The 23,947-nt window shown below is 39.3% G+C and overlaps 1 protein-coding gene across 1 annotated transcript in view; it reads right to left on the reverse strand.

The window, feature by feature from the left end:
* ZCCHC7 (zinc finger CCHC-type containing 7) overlaps positions 1 to 23,947 on the reverse strand; it is a 150,809-nt gene that overhangs the window by 75,735 nt on the left and 51,127 nt on the right. The window contains exon 2 of the mRNA XM_060237025.1: positions 602 to 645. Coding sequence (XP_060093008.1) covers positions 602 to 645 — 44 coding nt within the window. The remainder of the gene's footprint in view (positions 1 to 601; positions 646 to 23,947) is intronic.

The following is a 23,947-nucleotide window of genomic DNA, read 5'->3' on the forward strand; positions in this document are numbered from 1 at the left end:
TGACGAGACCGAGCGGCTCCTGATCGCCCTCGGAAAGAAAGCTGTCTTTGTCGCTGTGAGGCATATGTGCCTCCTAAGTGAATGGGGCCCTCTTTTTTTTTTGCCGCGGCTTTGAAAGCGTGCTCAAGAAAAAATGCCCAACAGGCTGAGAAGATTAACCACCTTGAAAGGGGGCCAGGGGGAGACTGGTGGTAGTGAGGAGAGAAAGCATAAAGTGTAAAGAAGAAAAACAGAACAAGAAAAGTACAGTCAAGTTGAAGGCAAAGCTCTCCCTTCTGAAGCAGCAAAAGAACTGAGAAGTGGGTGACCCCTAACAGAACAGAAAGAACAAACTTCATTTCCTGCCTCCCTGCAAGAAGGTTAGGAATCACACACAAGGTGTCCTCCTAAGAGGGAGAATCACAGATGCAGTTTTATATGTGCTCTTCACAATTATGAGTGAAACATTCCTATGTATATTCTATAAACTACTGATCATTTTAGTAAGTCTTGTACACATATATTTAGATGAGATATTTTGTGTGCATACCACAGAAAATTTTATAACATCTATGGTCCACCAAGAGAAAAAAATACAGTCTTTAACACTGTAATAATTTACCTCTAAATCTTTATCACTGATGGCCCAGTCTGCTCCACCTTCTCCTGTAAAAGATATTTTAAAATATATTAATTTATTAAGGTTCAACTGTAAAGTGATATGCTTTTTCTCATTAAGAAGTTACAAACCTCTTTTTGAAAAAACTTAAAAATAAAATAAGTAACTTCAGCAATCATACATAATGATACATGACCAAACATTTTACCATACATTTCACCTTGAAACTTGCTCATACTAGGAACATAAAACGCCAAAATTTACTCAGTACTAGACAGAGTGGAGAGAGTGCAAAGCAACTGTGCACTTGCTTCAACATGCACAGTACTACAGTATTTTTCAAGCTGTGTTCCAGGAAGCTTTGAAATTCCCAGGAAGCAACTACAATAGGATCCATAATGAGAAGATCCATAACAGTGACCAGGCTTCTGTGAACGACATCATGAATATCATTTACAATCTTCACTAATAGCATACAACTGAAAGAGCATGTTTGGTGTTTTGCAGATCACTCTCATTTTTACACAGAAAGACCCAAAAGAAATCAAGAGTGGCTTCCCAAACATGCCACAGAATCCTGTGCAATGCTTATTAGTTCTGCAATAGAGATGATGATATGGGAAGGGTTTCCTGAAAGTGGAGAATGGTGTTGCACTTACCTGTAACTGTTGTTCATTGAGTGGCCTCCTGTTCAGGTACTGCATGACTGTAGGCCAGTTGCGGAGGAGAGCTTCCAAGCTTTTCTGAAGATGTTTCTATGCTCTGGAGTGTTCCCCCTCCATCTGTCTGCTCTCCCTCGCACTGTCTATAGAGGTCCCTTTTCCCGCCCAAAGGGTCACGTGATACAGGCAGGGAGAGCACACCTTCCCTCACATCTCTTCACTGCCATGAGGGGGCCCATGCATATGCGGTATTCCACAGTGGGGAGAAGAGGGAGGGATATGTGGCTGCACAGAAGCCCACTCAATAAACAACAGTTACAGGTAAGTGCAATCTCATCTTCATTGTCGTGGCTTCTATGCTGTTCCATATGGGAGAATAGCAAACTCACCTACCCTAGGAAGAGAGAGTGGGCTGATAAATAGAAAATTGCTTTTAGCATAGCTTTTCCCACTGCAGCTTCACTTGGAGTCCACATCCATCAAGTAGTGTTTGATTAATGTAGAGGGAACGGGTCAAGCTGCTGCCTTGCACACGTCCTCCAGCATGAGTATGGCATGGAATACAGCTGAAGACACCTGAGCTCTTGTCAAGTGAGCTTTCAGGACACTGGACAAGAGGTCTTAGTTTTGTCATAACTGTTTGGATTGCAGAGACCACCCAGCAGGGGAGTGACTGCGCTGACGCAGCTCTCCCTTTATTTGACCCTTTTCAAACATACAACTTTCTATCCTTCCTGAATTCTTATGTCCTTTTTAAATAAAAGAGGAGTGCTCTTTGTACATCTAGTGTATGTAGGTTTTGTTCTGATGATGACATCGGAGACAGGAAGAATACTGGGAGAATGATGTGTTGGTTGAGGTGGAATAGTGATATCGCCTTAGGGAGAAACTTTAAACTAGGTCTGAGAGCTACCTTTTCTGGGTGGAAATTTATAAAAAAGAGGTGTAGTGCCCATAGTTCACTTACCCTTCTGGTGGAGCTAATCACTACCAAAAAGGTGGTTTTATAAGAGATAAAAGACAAGTCAGCACTGGCCATGGCTTCAAAGGGTTTATACTAGGGGTGTCAACCTCATTTGTTATGATGGCTGGATCTGATAGAAATGAGATCTCGTTGGGTCGGGCTATGTGTGTCATAAAATGTAATGCCTGGTAGCTGAGATATAAACTTTATGAAAGACACCAACACAACTAAAGGGTTTTTTATAACTTAAAATAAAACATGCTTAAAACATTCCTGGCTTTTTCTTGCTGACAACTTCCTTTTCCAGAAAGTACAGAAGGAAATAAGGGGATCTTGGACTTGATTCTCACCAACAAGGAAGAACTGGTTGATGAGGTGGAAATAGTGGGTACCCTGGGCAGTAGCAACTATGTGATTTTGGAATTTACAGTTTTAGGGAAGGGAAAAGCTGTACGTAGCCAGACATAGATTGTACTTCAGAAAGCCAATCTTCAACAAACTTAGAACTATGTGTAAAATCCCACAGTCAAAAATACTTAAAAAGAAGGGAGTTCAAGAGGGGTGGGAGTTTCTTCAAAGCAAAATACTGAATGCACAGTCACAGACTATTCTTATGAGAAGAAAAAAGGAGAGAAGTCTAAAGAAGCCAAGGTGGCTCCATAAACAGCTCTCTAAAGACTTGAGAAATAAAAAAGACTCATTTAGGAAATGGAAGGAGGGCCTTATAACCAAGGATGAATATAAACAAATAACCAGTGCTTGTAGAAAAAGTTAGGGAAACTAAAACTCAGTATGAGCTTAAGCTAGCAAAAGTTGCCAAAAACAACAAAAAAAGGGTTCTTTTCTTATGTTCAGAGTAAGAAAAAGAGCAAGGACATGGTAGGCCAATTGCAGGGACAGGGAAGTGAAATTTTAGCAGGTGAAGAGAGGGCAGAACTGCTCAACTCCTACTTTTCCTCAGTCTTCTCTTCTGAAGGAAACAGTGCTCAACACGGCAGAAACAGAACATATAATGAGGGTAGGGAGTTGCAACCTAGGATCAACATAAACACCTAGTTTCTTTAAACTAAACAAAGCCCTTGGGGCCAGGTGAACTGCACCCAAGGGTACTAAAAAATCTTGTGGTTGTAATTTCCGAGCCTCTGATCGTTATTTTTGAGAATTCTTGGAGAACATGACTGGAGGCGGGCAAATGTTGCCCCATCTTCAAGAAGGGGGGAAAGGAGCATCCAGGTAACTACCAACCTGTCAGCTTGATGTCTATATCTGGAAAAGTTTTAGAACAAATCAACAAACAGTCCTGGAACATTTAGAAAGGATGGCTGTGATTACTAAGAGCCAGAATGGGTTTCTCAAGAACAAATAATGTCAGACTAATTTTATCTCTTTGAGAAAAGTGATTACTTTGCTGGATCAGGGGATGCTGTAGACATAGTTTATCTTGATTTCAGTAAGGCTTTTGATAAGGTTATGCATACTATTCTTGTTGACAAGTTAACAAGTAGAAGCAATGATATGAAATTAAAAAATAACCTCTCTTTATTATGGGTAACACCCAACTATCAACAGTAGTTTGGCACCACTCATAAAATAACTTGCAAAACCTATCAAAAAACCAATGGTCATAAACCTTGTCAGATGGATGGGCACTTCTAGAATGCTGGTCCCTAGGAGATGGGTTTTTTCCCGTTGTCTGCCCTGCCTCTTGGGCTGGGATTGCTGAGTATAAGGGGGCTACGAAATCCTGCTGGAGGGGCTGAGAATCTGTAGATTCTGAGAATCTGCACAATAGGGCCTCGATTGGGGATACTTCTGGATATACTTTGGGAAGTACCTCTGTTTAAAAGGTGTTGATGGGTTATGTCCAAGGCTTTGGCTGTCGACTTTTTCCTTAAACTGATCCAAAACTGCATTGGTTCAGTCACTGACTAGATTTCGACCTTCAAATAGAATATCCTCTATTTTGGCTCATATCCAGCAGAAGGATTGAGTGTAACAATGAATATCTCTGTATGACAATGACAAGGAGTCCATTGACTTGCTATTACAATTTGCTCAGTGCCTTGCAACACTGAGCTGCTGTTTCCCTAACTTTTGCTCTTCTGCAATGAGGACTTTCACCACTCTGCACTTATCAACAGGCAGCAACTCAAAAAACTGTGACATCTTTCCCCATAATAACATTTGGTAGTGAGCCCATGACTGCTGTAGTCAGGGCAGGAACACTGATGACCTCATGTGGGAAAGCTACAATTCTGTGGTGAAGGAGGTCATCAATTCCAAGAGGAAGTAGAACTCATGCAACAGTGATCAGGCTGGACTGCAATGTGACTGTTTGGCTCTCTTTTTAGCCTTTTTCAGAGGCAGTTCAGATCTGGCAAACAAAACTCTAGGCATAGTACAGACCTGTCTGGTGTAGTGGTTAAGAGCACAGACTCTAATCTGGGAGACCCAGGTCTGATTCCCCACTCTTCCCATATGCAGCTGCTGGTGACCTTGGGTCAGTCACAGTTCTCTCATAACTATTCTCTAAGAGGTCTCTCAGCACCACCTACCTCACACAGTGTCTGATGTATGGAGAAGAAAGGAAGGAGACTGTAAGCTGCTCTGAGACTCCATGTGAAAAGTGGGGTATAAATCCAATATCTTCTACTACTACTATTATTTCTTGCAAAATCAACACTTCTGTCAAACATATATTTTAAAAGACATACTGGCTGATTGAATAGATTTACTAGCGCAGATCTTCCTTTTAAAGAAAGAGTCTAGCGTTACAGGCAAAATGTTCAATTTATCACTACCATGCCCTTCCCGGCACAGCTAGTCCATTATCCCACCATTTCATGATCAGCATTTTATTCTGTAACTCCCTTTGTTTGATGTTTGCTGGAATTAATTTTGTGGCTTACAGACCAGTTTCCTGAACTATCAACTTCATTCCAATCCAAAACCCTATCCTCCAAAACATTTACAATCAAATTTCACTAGTTTACTTATGAGAATGTCATGTGGAACTGTGTCAAAAGCACAGCTAAATTTGATTATGCTGAAGATTATATCTACTGCATTCCCTTTATCCACTCAACCACTTCAATTATAAAAGATGGAGATTAGTCTGAATTGGTATGTATTTCTTAAACACACACTAGGTAGTAGCATTCAGTCTTGAATATTCCTTCAGAGCCAGACACATCTTGTTGAAGAGAAAACAAAAACAAACTACACATTATTAAGGGGGCTTAGCAGTAAAGGATGTATTGTTTCATGCAAGGATTCTTCATGGCCATCCTCTTCTGCCCCCACCACAAAGAACATGGTGCAGATATTATATTCATTTGTTACATGTATAAAAAGTGTTTAAAGTACAACTCATCTCCATTTAACTACTGGATATGCATACAACATCAGTTAGCTGCAGCTGTTGAAGACCCTTAGCCAAACTACATATGTTATGAGGTTTGTTCTGACATGGGGTGGCTTTTGTTGCACTTCCCATGAAGTAATGAAAATATTTAGTTCTGTTGTATGTCCTATGTAACTTGTTCGAAGATGACATTATGTGTTTTGATTCTAGGCTCATGGATTCTTTTTTGAATCAACTGTGCAGTCACTTTCTGATAAACGTCAATTATAAGTTGAAGCTACACAATGCAGTGGCATCTTAAAAGCTGAACTTTTTATAACCAGAGTCCAGAACCTAAGGGGAATACATCCTTCCCCCTTTCAATGTGTGTGTGGGGGAATGATCAATTATAAATGAAGCGAATGAATGAATGAATGAACGAACAACCCAACCAACTTGATTTTGCGTAAGGTATGTGAACTGGGAAATGCCGGTCAGATCTGCATTATACTATGACCAAGACAAATTAAAGGACTGCCAACAAGATCTCCAGTGACTTTTTACACTATTTTGCACCGTTTATTGAAAAGAAAGCATTTGGCCTATAATGCCAAAATATCAGCAAGTCCAGGCTTTGGATACACCACTGAGAAGTTCTAAAATGACAGCATGACTTCTGGAGAAAACAGAAATCACTTTTAAAAGCAAAACTGCTCTCTATACTTAAAAGAGATTTCTCAGTTTTGCTCTGGTGAATAAGTGAGATTATTCATTACAAAATACAAAACCTCTTGATGGAACGAATTATCTACTAGTATTCCATAAAAGCAGAAGAAATCTGAAGAGATCCATAAACTCTTCCCAAGGAATTATTTGAAGCACTTTGTCACAGATAAATTCTAACAAAACGACAGGCTTTCTTCCCACAACAATCACACAATGCTCAGTGCTTATCAGATATTTCTTAACCACGCTGCATAAGGCTTTGGCGAATTCATTTTTAAGTACCATTATCTTGATTACCATGGCACATTTAAGTAATCCTTATGAGATCAGACTGACCACAAAGCTAGAATGGAAAACCCAATCTATAATGAAAGCAAAATGTGTTTCAAATGTTTGATACTGGGGGGGGGGAGAGAGAAAACCCCCTAAGATAAAATCATATATTAATTGTGGACTAACAACTGTTACCTGGCTTGAAAAATATGTTACCCATGGAATAGACTGTCACCAGAAGCGAAGTCTGACAGCTGGAAGCTATGACATGGTATTTATAATCTCTGAAGGGAACGTCCTACTGGGGGCCATGGCAGGTTAAGGCTGGAATTTAAGCAGGTTCACTAACTCTGAGGTTTAATACACAGGAATTAAGATTGTTTAATCCAAATGAAGACATGTGCTTTTATATTAGAAACAGCCTGTTTTCAAATACAAAAAACCTTGCTAAGTACCTGAACAAAAAAACCCTCAAACATTTCTTTTAGCATGTAGACCTACTATGCATTTTGGCAATTTCCTAACCATCTAACACACATTACCATCTCAATTATTATGCCCTTGCCATTCTGTTCCCCTCCCTAGACTGCAAGATGATCTGAAAGACTGGTAAAAGGATTTTAAAAATTATTTGCACCACACGAAACACATGCTTAAAATTACTGATAACTTGAAGAGGCAGCATAATTTAACAAAAATGCAAACAAGTGCTCAATGCACACATTAATTTTATTTTGTGTTTGCCACTTTTTAATTTTTCTTAGAATATGATACCATAACTTAGGACTTAGACACTGTTAGTCATGTTAATTCACAAATCTCAATGGTCCATGGTTTTCAAAGCTTAGCACAACATTTGGCGAACAAAGTACATTTCTCTCTCTTTTGGCGGGTACAAGTTTGGGGACCACAGGAACAGTTAAATTCATGGCATGGTTGGTCTACCACACAGTCGGGGGAATTCTTTAAATAGAGCCTGTCACTCTCTTTGCCCATCAATGGGATTTCCTTCTCAAACTGCTGATTCGTTCAGGTACACAACAGAGGAAATTTCAGTTAACCTTTGTTTCACCCCAGGGAAAAATCTGTCTGAGAAGTATAAAATGAATAGATTAAAAAATAAGTAGCTGAGCTTCAGTGCTATTCTTTTTAGAGTTCACAGAAACCAAACAGAGAAAAAAAGAACATTTTAGTCCCAATGGAGAATAAATGATATAATATGCAATTTGTAAACTCTGTAGTCTCCCCTTTTGTTTTTGATTCATAAAAAAAAGGCTCAACTGAAAATAGAATTATCCTCTCTTTTATGCACACATGCAAGATCCTTTCCTTCCAACATCTTGCCTTTTGGTTATTTTCTATGTTATTTAAAAGAGAGAATTACTGGTCTATTGAAAAGGTAATCTACTAGCTGTCTTGAAGGGAGAGAATTCCTGGTGACAGCAGAATGGTCATGAGTAGTCACGTTTTCTGCACCCAAAGTATAAGTTTTTAAAAGTCTTTAGCTGGCTATTGGTTTGCTTCTGGGCACAATGCAAAGTTCTGGTGCCTATCTACCCTTTGAATACCAGAAGGACTACCATCTGCAGAATGTTGTTTTCCAGCTGAGATCATCTACCAATGCTGTGCTCCAGGTTACCCCTCCCCCTTATAAAAGGTAATGTAGGTGAGCACTGGGGAAAGAGCCTTTTCAGTTGTAGCACCAAGAAGTTTTTTGTGTTTAAATCAGTTGGTCTTCAAGGCCGGGCTAAGTCAGTTTTATTCTGCCAGTACATGGGTTCATTCTCCTCGCTATGGTTGTTTTATGCTGCTGTGTTGTGTATTTTAACAGATATTTATACAGTGTCTGCTGTCTTTGACCCATTTGACCCAGCGAAAACTCCAATTTTCTGGGTTACACCTCTGAGGATGCCAGTCACAGTTGCTGGCGAAACATCAGGTCTCACAATGCCAAGACCATGGCCACACAGCCCGGAAAATCTACAACGGCCTCTGCTGTTTTTATTCATTTATTTTAGAGCAATATCATTACACTTCTAAGAGATGTTTTAGAAACTTTAAGTGTCTGGTTCAGAAGATGTTTTGTTTTGTTTTTTTAAAGCATGGCTGCTCTTTCTACTCATTTTTTATTTGAAAGATTCTCTGTTCTGAAATGATCTTATTCTGCAGGTTTCGGTATTAATTTCAACTGTTCTTATTTTTGTTTTGAAACAGTTATATATAGTGCTTCAGAATCTTTTACTCTGATGGAATGGAATATAAGCATCTAAAAAAAATACATACATGAGTGGTGGTAATTTCCATAGAATATATCTTCAAAATGCCAGAGCAGAGGATGGCCTAGTAGATGTCAGAATCATTACTGGACATTATGTTGGAGAAGAAACTACTGCAATAAAAACAAAGATGGAGATAACTGTTCCCTTTCCCCCACACCCCACCTGGGTTTTCCTCCCAAGATGCTGCTGTTCTGTACTACTGCTTGCTAATGCCAAATTAACAAACAGCATATACACCCCCACACACTATTTAATTGTGGAGTAGGTATAAGAAGTAGCACTATATAAAGGCCTGGCTGAGCCACACATAGAGGAATTGGGTACTCAGTGTGGAACCCACCTTACTCTGGAGGCATGGGATACAGGGATTCAATAATCAGTTGGATTATTTTGAAGCTGTCTGGACCAAAGTATCCTGCTTTGGGAACCCAACAATAGTCTGCCAATATACTAACCACCATGCCATCTTAAAGACTCCCTGGCTAAGCTCAAGGACTTGGACATACAGTTTCACAACTTATTTATACTGAGTGACTTCTACAAGGTGGAAGACCACATGTTTCCGCACAACTCAGGATTTCACAGCAACTACCGAGATCTACTAACAAAGCAGGTCACACACTGAATTTGTGGCAATACACTGGTTGGGCTACAAATGACCTGAAGGTGGGATGTATTGCTATGTCACATTCATTACAACCAGCTCATCATTAGGCAGGACTGTACAATCTTTTAACTCAAGACCTATGGACTGCTTATGAAGGAATTATAGAAGAGATGGGGCAGTTCTGTCCAGTTCTGAATTAGATTATGGCTCTTTTTGTTTCTATTCCCTATAAGGCTTTGCACTCTGGCCTGTTCTGTCAGTACACTTTGCTCTAGAAGACCTGTTGACTTCTATAAGTTTCATCCTCCAAGTCATAATATCTATGTGTCTCCATGGTTCCCCCTTAACAGAGAGTACTGCTGATAATATAGAGTGTTATTGTTATTTGAAGGAATGGGGTTTCTTGCTTCATAGTATTGTTTTGGTTAGATTAAGGTTCATGCCTTACTGTATGACAGAGGCTGGGTTTTGTCAGATATGTTAGATCAGGGATGTTGAACATGCAGCCAGTGGGCCAGATCAGGCCCCCAGAGGGCTCTTATCAGCCCAGTGAGCAACTTACTGTCATCTGCTTCCTTCTCCCTCCTGCTTTCTTCTGCATTGCAGCTTGCTTTGCCAGGCTTGCTCAGTCATACATTGGCTGATCAGCACATGAAGTAAATTATGTACAAAAGCTTGCAATGCCTAACCATTTCATGTTTTCCTCTGGGTCTTGGGTTCAAAGCATTGACCATGAGATTTCTCTAGCGAATGTCAATGAATCAAAAGTGGGTTTGCAACTTACAGATACAACTTGAAAAACACCTGAACAGCAAACTCAAGATTGCTTCAACATAGACCTTGTCTCCAGAGTTTAATGCAATAAATTCCGAGCAAGAGGTGTCAGTTATCAGAGACTGTTAAATAAACAAAATATTGCAAGAGTGCTAATCTTTTAATTATTCTTAATTGTGTTTGTCTGTGTCCTTTCTAAATGTTTACATCTCCACTACTTGCATTATGTTTTATGACATACATGGCCTGGCCTGACAAGGTCTCATTTACATCAGATCCGGCCCTCATGAGTTTGACACCCATGTTAGATGCTCATCACAGATCTGACTGACAGTTACATGAGCTCCTATGGATGGAAAAAGGTACTTAATGTGTGATTTTGTTTTTATTTCTTGTTTTCTGGTCAAACACTTCATGGGGCTTTGACAGAAGCAACCAAGATGCATCTTCTATACAGTGCACTTTAATTAGGGTATTTGCTTAATGTGATTAATTCTGTATGCTGCATATTACACTGTTATATGATTAAAAGTTTCTGCAACATGAGGTCTCAATGTTAATAAATGATTCTAACTTTGGAACAAGTTTCTCTCTCTTTCAAATTATGGGGTTCTTGCCAGTCATCCCACCCCCCTTACTGAGCCCAGTGGGATGGGAATCCTACTCCAAAAATTCTGTAACACTGCTTAAGATGGCCTTTCAAATTCATAGATATAGACACTTCTCAGAACTGCAGAAGATTCATGCACTGGTAACAACTAAATAGTTGATGGCCTAGTCAATTCCTGCCACTGATGTCCCTTAAATATTTTCTCATTCATTTATTTAACTGAACTCTCTGGACTGCTCTGTCAATACCTATTTGGGTTTTCTGGGCAAGGGAAACTACTACAGCACATGTAGATTAAAAGAAAAGCATACATTACATGCATCTTATGGGGATGAGGAACATGTTCAACTACTATGGCAACTCTACTAGTTAACTGCCGAGCACAAAGTGCTGGATTTCAGCTACAAAGCCTGGTTCTTAAATATTATATTATAACCTGATTTCCTTACAAAAATCTCAAGGCCAAACTACACATTTTATGCCACTGCAATCTTGACAACCCTCTTAGAAAACAAATATATATTGTAAACCTATGAGTAGAAAACCACCTCTACCTAAGGATAACTTGGAATAGGAAGTACATTCAGCGCCTCTCCTGCACTTCTCCACTCCCTCTGGAGGGGGTGGGGAGAATGAGGACAGTCATTAAACTAAAGTCACACAGAGTTGTGTAAAAAACGGAATTCACACTTCAGTAAACTTTAAACACAGTTTCCAGTTGCTTACTAAACTAGACCTGCTTATCTTAGGAAAATCCTCTCTAGTTATTAGTATAGGCAGGAGCAGCCCAGCTCTCCACATTTCATAAACTGACCTAATAGTTAAGAGATAGAAGAGAGCTTTCATCACAAGGCTTTTGCCATTTTAAGAGAGCATTCCCTGAACCCAACCCTGTACGTTCTTAGAATTTTTGTGTGTGTGTGTGTGTGGGGGGGGGGGGAATGTTTATTTTAGGTAAAATTTTAAAGATTTCCTATAAGAGCTGTAGATTGAATATCACCATGTCAATCCTGAACTACTTTACTTTTGTGAGATTGATGCTAGTTATTAGTATTTTGAATTAAGATGGATTGGCTATAAATCTTTTTACAAATAAACAGCAGAGTAATTACAGGATGTCAGAGACAAGATACTTGGCAAGGCAGGACATTGCTATTCTAGCTCGCCAACTTCCCTTAAATATCCTCATTAGTGAACAGTGATAATGGTTACACTCAGGTTTGATGGACAGCTCATAGCCTATACTGGAAGGAGGAAAGACAAACTCTTCCCTTCATCTCTGTTGACACCTCTGCAAAGTCAGCATTCAGACTGCGGTCCTTGCATTAGCATGCAGGGATTTGTGTGCAACTAGTGGCAGGGCCTGAGTGTGACTATCATCTTCTCCTTCCTTAGTAGAGATTAATTTGTAAAAGAAGCACAAAGAAAAAGTTGCAGGGTGTTGATGTGCCAGGGGCATTTCCAAGAAGAATTACATTTGGGAGGGAGGAGGGGAGATTTAGCACCAATGAGAAACACTACAAGCAATACGTGTTCTGCAGCATTTAGTCCAAAATCCCACTTGCTAAAATTAAGGGCCCTATGAAATAAGTAACATGAACAAAATAAGGAAAATCTGTCACTGAGGAAGCCTATAATTTCTGGACACAAAACCAAAGGAATATGCCCCCAGAGCCACTTATTTGAGGAGACAACTGAAGGCAGTTCAAGCTGTGATACTAGTGATTTAACACAGAATCTCCTTGGCCCTGAGAATCAAGTGAATCTACAAAACTAATCCCACATAAGTGACTGCTATACATATTGGTACATATTGTCAGTCTAGAACAACAGTTCCTCCATATACACATATTTTCTCTCTGCTGGGCAACTGAATGGACAATTAGTTCATTTCACAAGGAATGAAATAAGCAGGGCTTTTTTTGTAGCAGGAACATCTTTGCAGATTAGGCTACACCCCCCTGATGTAGCCAATCCTCCAAGAACTTGCAGTAGGCCCTGTAAAAAGAGCCCTTTAGGCTCTTGGAGGATTGGCTACATCAGAGGGGTGTGTCCTAATATGCAAAGAAGTTCCTGTTACAAAAAAGCCCTGGAAATATGGGTCTGTGGCTCTGGAGGTTGATTACCGATTATACAGTTGCATTTCCCCCCTTCCTTTCCTCCTTGTAAAAAACATTCAAAGCAGATGATGGAGGAAACATCATAACTTACCCTAGGGTGAGGAGGATCATGTTGTGTGTCCTGACACTGCTAAGACTAACAGTTTGTCTGAAGATGCCCATCAAGCTTCCCCCCCACCCCCCATGCTCTCCAAGCAGCCTGACCAGCAGCCTAATTATCTTCTCCAGGTGCTTGCCAATTCCTCTGACCTGAAGGCCAACAAACGGCTTATTTCCTGTTTCTAGAATTTAATTAGAAAATGTATATATTTAATTGGCTCAAGTAAACCTTTCTAAAAATAAAGGGAAGTAAAATAGCAGCAACATCACATGACAGAAACAACCTTTATCTTTATGAGCAATAGAACTTAACAAGACAAATAAAAACACCACAGCTTCCTCATACATAAGGAAATTCTTAAAGGGTTTTATATTTGCTCTGCAATGTGTCCACAAAGTACTTCCAGGCAGGCTGGCAGGCATGATTCAGAAAAGGGGATGTTTTCATGCAAGACAATGATTTGTTTACCTGTGCTGATTCCTTTTAGAACTGGGTATCCAAATAGAGATACCTTTGCTGAAAGAGTATCTGGTATTTTGCCATCACCTTAGGTTTGTTTGTATAGATGGGCAACATACAGAAGGATTAAACAGCACTTTTTAATCAAATCTGACTCTAGTTAGAAAATTACGGAATGAAGAGAAGTGCAGAAAAGCAGGCTGGTGGGCAATACTGTTTTTCTGAGCAGAAATTTGCAAATCCTTTCACATGCAAGTCTGAAAAGCACACTTGAACCTTTTGCATTATTCTTTGCCTCATCTGAAAGCAACTACTTCACTGTTTCTCATGAGTCATAACTACTAGCAAAATGTCTTAAAAGCTTAGAATACATTATTGAAATCAGTAGTTACTGGGGATGAGCACAAACTGGGAATATGGAGGTTCATCCCAGTTTGTGGTTTGTGAAGTCCCACAAACCAGGACAACCCCCTAACACCCCCCCCACACACACACACTTCATGAACCGGTCTGAGTGCATGAGATTCATGGATCTTCCCTCCCTCCCTTCTGCAAGCAGCAGGTCCCAGACCCCATTTGGAGTTCTCCTTCCCTTTTCTACTTCTATACCTCTTGCCACCACTCACAATGCCTGGGGCTCACCACCTTGGGTGGGTTCCTGTCCCTGGCCTCCCTCTACTGGCTCCATGGGTCGGCCCTTCCCAGCCCCCCATGCTTCCATTAAAAGGTGTGCCTTCTCCCTTTTTCCTATCCACCAATATCTATGGGCCTCACAGGTTGTTGATGCCTGCCTGATGGGCTCCCAGCCACCTTCCTAGCCTGCTTCGCCTCTACCACCCTCAGTTCCTGCTCCAGAGCAGCCAAACCGCAGAGCAAATGATCTGCCATTTGCCTCCTCTCCGCAATTTTGAACATGAGTGCCTGCTGGTGCCCAGCTTTCTCCATGGAGTCCATCTTCCCTCTCCACCTCTATCTAAGCATCCTGGATACCCTCCTCCCCCTTTCAGATAGCCACCTCTTGCACCTCAAAACAGTCTCACACACAACAAGATCTTGCAAAAGCTTTTACCAGCTGCACAGTGCATGAGTGAAGTCCTAGTTTGGTGTAGTGGTTAAGTGTGCGGACTCTTATCTGGGAGAACCGGGTTTGATTCCCCACTCCTCCACTTGCACCTGCTGAAATGGCCTTGGGTCAGCCATAGCTCTGGCAGAGGTTGTCCTTGAAAGGGCAGCTGCTGTGAGAGCCCTCTCCAGCCCCACCCACCTCACAGGGTGTCTGTTGTGGGGGAGGAAGATAAAGGAGATTGTGAGCCGCTCTGAGACTCTTCGGAGTGGAGGGCGGGATATAAATCCAATATCTTCTTCTTCTTCTTCTTCTTCTTCTTCTTCTTCTTCTTCTTCTTCTAGCAGCAAGTTAACCCACTTCCAGACTTCTTTTGTGTGTGCAGAGGCTTGCAAAAGCAATTTAAAGAGAACACCACTTGAAATGGCTTTTGCAAGCTACGCTGGTGCCAGCATATCCGCTGCACAAACCACGCGCATGATCCTCCACAAAAACCATGGCAGTTTGTGGACAGTTCACAAACAACATGGTTGCATGAACCAAGACACTCAAACCACAAACCAGGCCTGGTTCATGACAAATTTTGGTTCATAAATCAGTTAGTGCCCATCCTTAGTGGTTACTTACTTTTAAAACAATATGACTCTTAAAATTCCACACCTGTCTTCAACAACAAAAAATGCAATTGCATTAAACTACTGTACAGAATTTATAAATAGCTTCTCTTCACAGCTCTATAGCTATTTGAGTGCTCCTTTATCACGTGTGACAACTGCAAATATAAAGCTATTTCCTACCCAAATCCCTACATAGAAAAGTGTGCATGAAACTGTACCTCTTACATCATAAAGTTGTTTAAATTTGTTGCACCCTCAAATAGTAATGTCATCCATAATTCAGATAATTATGTGAGTTTATCAGACTACTATGAAATTGGAGAACTGCTGCTCCACTCTGTATAAAAAAGGGAAATAGCTGTTTCCTTTCAATATGTTCAAGTGTAAGAACAGAAAAAAAGACACCAAAGGGTAAATCCTGACCACCCCCCTCCCCCTTGCATGTCTTAAACAGCAGAAGGGGGCTGTACAGCAAGCTTAGCCAACCAGCTGAGACTTTCTCTATAGAAGAAAGAATTCTTGGGAGCCTCATGAATTCTTTGGGCACTGTGACTTGTTCTTGCATTAGGAGCTAAAACTTCCCTCGGCCAGCTGGAAGAATTGGAAGCTTGCAAAATTTGGCTGAAAGCCATCTTTACTTGCTTCCCCCAATCCCTTGGGCTGCACTCAGTAGGACTTGGCTACATCTGAGGACTGAAACTGTTATTCTAGGATGCATCTTATCTAGTCATATCATTCTGAGTCCATATGGTGAACTGCTTGACACCATTAATTAGTGACCTTAGCATATATTTGTGTATACTCAGGAGTGCAAGATCTGAGAATGGCATCATCTTTCAGTCCCAAGAGGAAGCAGTATTGTTGTCTGGCTTTTTTAAAACACATGCATAAGCAAATATATTTTAACATTCCTAATTTTCCTAAAACAGAGGTACTACAATTACGAACCATTTAGATACATTTGGGTAGTGATCTTAGAATTGAATTTTTTTTTACTCTGCTATTTTTGGATAATACATTATATTTTTAAGAATGTTATTTTAAATTTCCTAATTATTGTGGCAATTACCACTGGAATGGAAGTGTGACACTAGACAATATGCAGCCCTGGGAATGGGGGAGCAAGAAGGCAACTGGCTTCCAAACTGTAAAATCATTTTCATTTGTCAAGCTCCTCAACATGAAATAAATCAAAAGCTTATGTAAGATAATACTGCTTACACATGAACATCCAGATGCCAAGAGACCCAGAGCAATTCTCAGTTTAACGTTTTCAAAGGCACAGACTAGTGATCACACGATACTGGTGATACTCTCTAGTTACCCTTGGCAACCCTTCTCAACTGTAACGATGCTCTGCCTCTACAATAGCTCACTGGGCAGCTTTCTCTTCACTTAGCTGAATGCTTTGGGACCATCTGCGTCGGTAAGCATAAAAGGCCAGCCTGCCTGTGGGCCCGTCACTCTGAACACCACCTCTCTGACCCTGATTAAATACAACTTTCAATCCTTTTTGTCCTCCCTGTTGACTTCTCCTATTAAGGGAGCCCTTTGACAAAGAAAGCGGAAGAGTGGACTAACTGCCCCCAAGAAAGGTGATGTCTGATACTGCTCAACACAAGGATTAGCAAGCCAATACATAACAAAAGCAAGTTTGGGGAAGGGGGAGGAAAGGGGGGAAATGGTTTTAGCTTGGTCTTTGACTAATTCAGTACACACACAATTCAACAAATAGCTATACAAGAGGTCTGCTTTGGAAAAACCTACTACAGCAGAACAATAATTTGGGGAAATACCTTTAACAATCTGACACAAGGCCATGACATTGGTAAGAACGCAACATCCAACACTGGTGCTAAAACACTGTAGTATATATCTTAAATTAAGAAGCAATTTCTTGCAGGAATGCATATAATTAGGGAATGCAAATTCAGTGAACAGACCAATGCTAAGCCCCTTATGTGGAAGGGAAGCTTCATTCACATGAATAGGGTCTTGCTCTAAAATAACCATTTCCCATATTAAACAATACCCACAAAATGGTGCCTAGAACCCAAAGAATTACACCGACTCATGGAAATGGCTTGCCCTATGGAATAGGACTTCAAAGAGTTGACTTCCATTCCACAGCACTAGCAGCTTTTCAAGCTCTTCCATAGTTTCAAAGGAAATTTACCTTGTAGCATTGGGGGAAGGGAAGAATGGCGGATGCTAAAGGGAAAATGCAGTCTAGAGCTTATGGGAATTAGTTTCACAAGTTCTCTGGGTTCCTGGCCCATTATGTGTGCTATTAGAACACATCTATACAATTAAAAGGCATGGAATTATGGAAGGCTAAAGTCAAGAATTCAGAGTTTGGGCTTTGGAGAGACAACTTGCAGACCAGCATGTGAGCTACTACCCTGCCTCATACAAAGAACTTAGAGCAACAAGTAGGGTTTGTACATGTACAGAACTGTAGCTTTGAGTACCAACTACATATAGAGTTAAAATATAACAGTGTTAAAAGTATTCGGTTGCCTTTAAAAAAATCTGGATATAAAATGTTTTCAGAAATTTAAATTTCACTACATTTTACTACTTGAAATGATTACCCACAGACATGGAAGACCTCGCCATGATCATGTAGCAGGGTGAAGAAAGCTGCATGCCAGTAGTAGTTTTTACAAAAAGGTCAATAGTGCCTTGTTGCCTCATTTCTCTAGGATTTACTTAGCGTAGCTGATCAGGCAAGCAATGCTTTGAAATAGTAAACTAATATAATTTGCTGCAATGGGATTGGCAACTTTTAGAGATTCATATTCCTACTATGTTTGCAGGCAGAAAAGGTACAAGAAGTTAGTTCAACTTAGAAGAAATTTCTTACAAACTAAAGCCTCAAAGTAGTTCCTCTGATAGCAACATTACACTTGCCTATGAACAGTAAATCAAGTTAGCTTGTTTTCCTGATTGGAAGTGATCTTTTCTGATAGCATAAGCACAGCTGGACATACCACGGGACACCAATTCTCTAAGCAGGTCCCCTGCAGTGTTCACATGCCTTGCATAAACATGAATAAGATTTGAAGCCCAGAATAGGGAGACAGAATATTCTGCTTTATACCTAGCAATTTTACCATTTGACTTTAGCCAATAATCAAACCTCTATGAGTTGCTAGGCAAGTATTGAGACAACACATGGGAAATATCCAAACAACATACATGTGGTACACCATTTCTGACATATAAGTTGTCCAATATATAACTCCTGTTAAAAAGGTAAAGGTAGTCAGTCTCCTGTGCAAGCACTGAGTTGTTACCGATTCATGAGGTGATGTCACATCATGACATTTTCTTGGCAGACTTTCCCCTGTTATTTACTAATAAATACGAATACTTACCAAGACAGCATTAAATTTTTGGAGCCAGCTGTGGTGTAGTGGTTAAGACTGGTGGACTCAAATGATTCCCCAGCTGGGTGACCTTGGTTCAGTTACAGTTCTCTCAGTGCTCTCTTAGCTCCACCTACCTCACAGGGAGGTCATGTTGTGGGGAGAGCAAGGGAAGGTGATTGTAAGCCACTCCACGATTCCTTCAGGTAGTGAAAAGCAGGGTACAAAACCAATTCTTCATTTTCGCTTTGTGTTCCTAATTTAAAATCATTTTTTTAAAAACTACACACATATTTTCAAAGATGCTGCACCCCAAAGTGCTTACTTCAAAACAATGAAGACTAACAAAAACACTGGCTTTTGCTCTGCCACTACATCATTTTTAATATACAGCATTCCTTCCTTATCTCCTCCCCCCCCACAATATCTCATGCTGGAAACTGATTTTTCTACTGAAAATCTATGCTGACACAATACAGAACTAATAGAAAAGGTACTGAACTTGTTAGAGAAACTAACTCCACTGGGCTAGCAAATATTGTATTACTTTAAATATGCACCAATGGTTAGCTTTCTAGCAATGACAACAATCTCAAACAAATGAAGCTGACAGGGCTCAGCTGAAGTCTATGTCCTAAATGTGGATATTCATAAAAGTCAGAGTTTTAGCATTCATTTGTGAAGGCATTTTGGCTTGAGAATATTATGCAAAAAGGCAGCGTTTTATACTCACAAACTGGTTAAAAAGTGAACAATAAAAGGCAGTTTTTCCTTCTAATGAGTGATATGAATTTGTCGCTTTAAACATCTCTCTTTTCAAGAGAAACTGTATTTTTGTTCAATATTCCCAAAAAGGAAACTATATTATGTTGCAGGCAATATGCAAATATGTATAAATATAATCAATTCATCTATTAAAACCAGGCGATCAATCAACTAAAAAAATCTAATCAGTTGACAGCCCTAAATACATTTTAAGAGGGATTTCCTCCCCTCATCCTGGCACAAGGATGATATGCAGTAATATTTGCATAGTCATTTTGCACTGATTAGAAAGAGTGTGTGAAAGCTTATATGGTTGCTTGCTTACAGCATTAGTCAAATAATTTTAAATAAAGTCTGGTATGAAAGCTACTATAGACACAGTAGTAAACAGTTATTTGAAAGGGATGGAAGAGGACAGTGCAAATGCAGCCACTGCCACAGAGGAATGACCTTGAAACCTTTAACTAAAATAAATTTTGCAGCTTGAGACCTGCAAAAACAAAAACAAACCAGAAGAGCCATCATGGATGAAGGGTATGGGGTAGGGATCTACTACGTTCTCTCTATGTATGTTCAAAAATATACATCAGAATGATTGACCAAGAATGTCCAAACCAGTAGAGAGAGTTGTGATGAATGGATTAATGTACAGGAAGTGGTGATATATACAATCATACATGCCTTTTCAGTTTCATGAACATCACACATGAAAAATACCATAGCTCAGTGGTAGAGTACCTGTTTCACATATAAAAGCTCCTAGGTACACACTGCTACATTTCCAGTTAAAAGAATCAGGTTGTACTAGATATGAAAAGACCTTAGACCCTGGAGAACTACTACCAGACAGAGTAGAGAACATTACCTTTATACACCAATGGTCTGACTCAGTAAGCACACAAAAGCACAACACTTTCACTTGAACATTCACACATAACAATGAGGATGAGGCCAAGAATGGAAGAATTCTTTTAAAAAATAGGCTCGATTGTCTTGGAGGCAGCACCTGAACTGCAGATTATGGTCCTCTAGCATTAGACACTTTTTGGTTCCTTGAAAGGCACTGGTCTTATGTCAATGGAAATGCCTAACATTGGAGGAACGTATTCCACAGTGGTGGACTGCCTCTGCAAAGGAAAAAGATGCTGGTTACGTGGAAATGTGACTGCGAATACAAGCGCTAATCTCATATGGCACTTTGGGAGTTTTAAACTATGATCTCTGATAGAGCATGTGGAGGACAATAAAAAGTCCCACCACCATAAATACTTGAGTAAAAGCCCTCTCCATTAAAATAAATGTCTGCAACCATTCCATCTAATATTGTAACCATCTGGAAGCAAAGCCCAACATTACGGTATACTGAAATATTACTCTAGAATAAAAGTCTTATTTTCCCAACAAAAGCTTTTCTATAAAAATGGGAATATTTCCAATATCTGCTTAATTCAATACATATCTTATTCAATTTTATGTTATCGTTCTTCAACACACTGATATTTTTGCCCCAATTTATCTTTCTCTATAGGATGAGTTGTTCCTTAAAAAGCACTAATAAGAGTGAAAGATTAACAATTTCTATATATACTTAAACACGGTAAGATCCTTATGTATTTGATAGTTTAAGGTTGTAAAGACATTGGGGGTACATCTTATGACTGTCACTAGTTACCAATTTAGACTACAATTTTTGCCTTTCATTGACAGCTTTATTAATATTAACCACTTCTATGCGCCACCAGTTTCTTTTTCATCTTCTATTGAAATGTGATGTTTTAAGGGAATAGCCAACTTTTACTTTTGACACGTTCTTCCTTCTTTTCACATGTTGAAGGCAAAGTAATAAATGAAAAACTGTTTCCAATAGTTTTACTTTCTATGTTATCTGAAGAAAAACAGATTCATACATACCAAATGGACTGTTTTAGAAGATACTGCTGCTAAAATGAAAGACTCTTCAAAAGTCAAAAGTGATTATTGCAGTTGAAATGAGAAGCTGTAGTAGCAACCTTAACTGCCTGAATCAGCAAAAAAACCATCAAAGGTTTGTTCAGAACAGGAAACTGGAGATTTTCTGTTCATTTGCATATCTTTTTTTCCCAGGCTGTGCTTTAAACATAGGAGAGATTCAGTTGGACCAATTATTTCAAATGTCAGTTTTGTTATGTAATGGTAAATATTTTCAAACTAGGACATCCCCATTAGTACAACTATTAGAATTAATATTGTAAATCCAAGTCTCAGACTACAAAGTAAATAAATAAGATTCATAGACAACTGAGTTTCAAAATGTTATGAAGGCCTTTGATATGGTGGCAGAGGTTTTTTTTTAGTTCATGAAAAGTAAAACCAGTTTTAAAAAAAATTCTGGATTAATATATAGGAAATAATGAAGTCTAAAGAAGCCTACACAATTTTTATTCAGGCATGATTTGGAGCAGAAAGACACCTGATAGTGACAAAATATCACTTCTACTTTGATCCCTTCTACAAAAAAACCCCATTCTGATATGACAGTATCTATATAGATAGTTTCTTTTCTACTCATCCTGAGTTTGTGTGTTGTGCACTCATCTCAGAAAACATGTAAAAAACTAACTAAAACCTGATGTGCATGGGCAAAACAATGTCCTTGCACATTAATCACATTTGTGACTTACTACCTGAACAGGAAGGAGTAAAGTTCACAGCTGACTTGGAAAGGGGAAACAAACATTTGGGAGCATGGTTACAAACAATGCATCATCAATATGGGTATTCTGCTGACATATATCAGAACTTATTACCAGTTAATCCCCAGTAATCTCACACTCACTATTTAGCTGTTAACTACTGGGTAGAGACTTTTGCACTCATTATAACATCAAGCACATTACTGACTGGGAATCAATGATTGGATGTTTTCTAAACATTGACTGTGTTCCCTGTACTTCAGTGTAGGAAAAATGTAACATGATTCCAGCTTCAGAAAAACTGCTTCATTTGCCACAGCCATATTTTTAACCAGATGCCCAATAGCAGTATTTTATATAGCCATATTGTTTGGACAGCAGAGGAAATTCTATGGGCAATAAGTTTATTAGAGGAAAAATATACTTTTGCTTTTTAAAAGTGTAATCCTAATGAAAACAGCAAAAATTCAGTCAAAGCAATGCATTAACACAATCTGAGCCAGTAAAGATTCTGAGCAACATACTAAATATACATTAGAAATAGGAAGCTTTCCAATAAATCATTATTGGCATTGCACACTCATATGAAAGAGGATGAGAACAATATTGCAGAGTTCATATTAATGATCTACATCTCTCATAAAGGAACCTTTCTGAGAGAAATCCATGGTAGTTTCCCCCCCCAGATTTTTGTCACCTAAAACATATAGACAAGTTGTCACTAACTAGAGTGTGCAAGCCAAGCTACCTGAAACAAATGATATTAACTTTCAATTCCTTAAAGTATAAAAATCCTGAACAACTGACTCTGGTAACAACAGTCATTATTCTAAAGGACAGCGAAGCCATACTAATACAAAAACAGACAGTAATGAAAATCCACACATCAGGCAGCCACACTCCATACCAGGCAAACTAGTGAACAAAACTGATTAGCCCAAATGTATAAAATGTAGCATGTGTTAACTTTCCCTTAACATGTTCCCAAGAGCACCACAACTTTCAAAATGTCAAATACATTAAAAGGAATTAGCAAGCTGGTAAATGAACTTACAAACATTCCTTGCCAATAAAAGGTCTTTCAAAAGCCAAGGAATGATATCCCTTTGAGGACACAGTTACTAACAAGAGAGGAGAAGCATAAGTTGGGCAAGTCTACCACTTGTATCTACCCTGGGACTGGTTGTTTGTTGTATTCTTTAGTGACTGAGGGGGAGGGGGAGAGACAGTGAAAAGAATTTGCATCTTAATGCTTTGCATTCCACCAAACCCTAACAGTACAGCAGAATGTTTAAGCACCTGGATATGGCTTCTGCGTATAATATTAATGTGTGCTATGTACAAATTCTGTAATTTCCACATTTTCAAAGATGGATTTATGTAGTACTATATGCTACTACCTAGGAAAACATGCCTGGTGTCCCTGTTAACCAAGAACTCCTACATTAACAAGAAAAAAAATGATAAATTACATTAACTATGCTTGGTTTGCATCAATAGCATCTATACAACAGAAATGTTTCTAAAAGGAATGCAAAGAGGTATGATACAGAATGATTTATAAAGACTTTTTTTACTTCAGCATTGCAGCATTTTATAGAAACACATGCTGCTCTTAAGAGACCACACCTTTTCCCAAAAGAATAAATTGAATTGTTATACAATCAAGTACTTCCATATAGGCTGACGTGAAACAAACCATGAAACCCATTTCAGGAGCCTAAAATGGCCCTGAACTTACTTCCTTTTCCCACTGCATGTGGATAACTGTTTTTGAAACTGAGGAGAACTTCAAAAGTAGTTTCTGATAGAGCAAACAGAGGGGGACTAGCTGTTCAAAAGTTAAAAATTTCCACTAGGATAGGTCTCTGCATGACTGTAAGTAGTCCTTTGGATTCTGGCTATAATGAATAATTCCACCAATGTACAAGTGTCTAACTGAAC

This window comes from Heteronotia binoei, chromosome 4 (assembly GCF_032191835.1).
Source record: "Heteronotia binoei isolate CCM8104 ecotype False Entrance Well chromosome 4, APGP_CSIRO_Hbin_v1, whole genome shotgun sequence".
Lineage (NCBI taxonomy): Eukaryota > Metazoa > Chordata > Lepidosauria > Squamata > Gekkonidae > Heteronotia > Heteronotia binoei.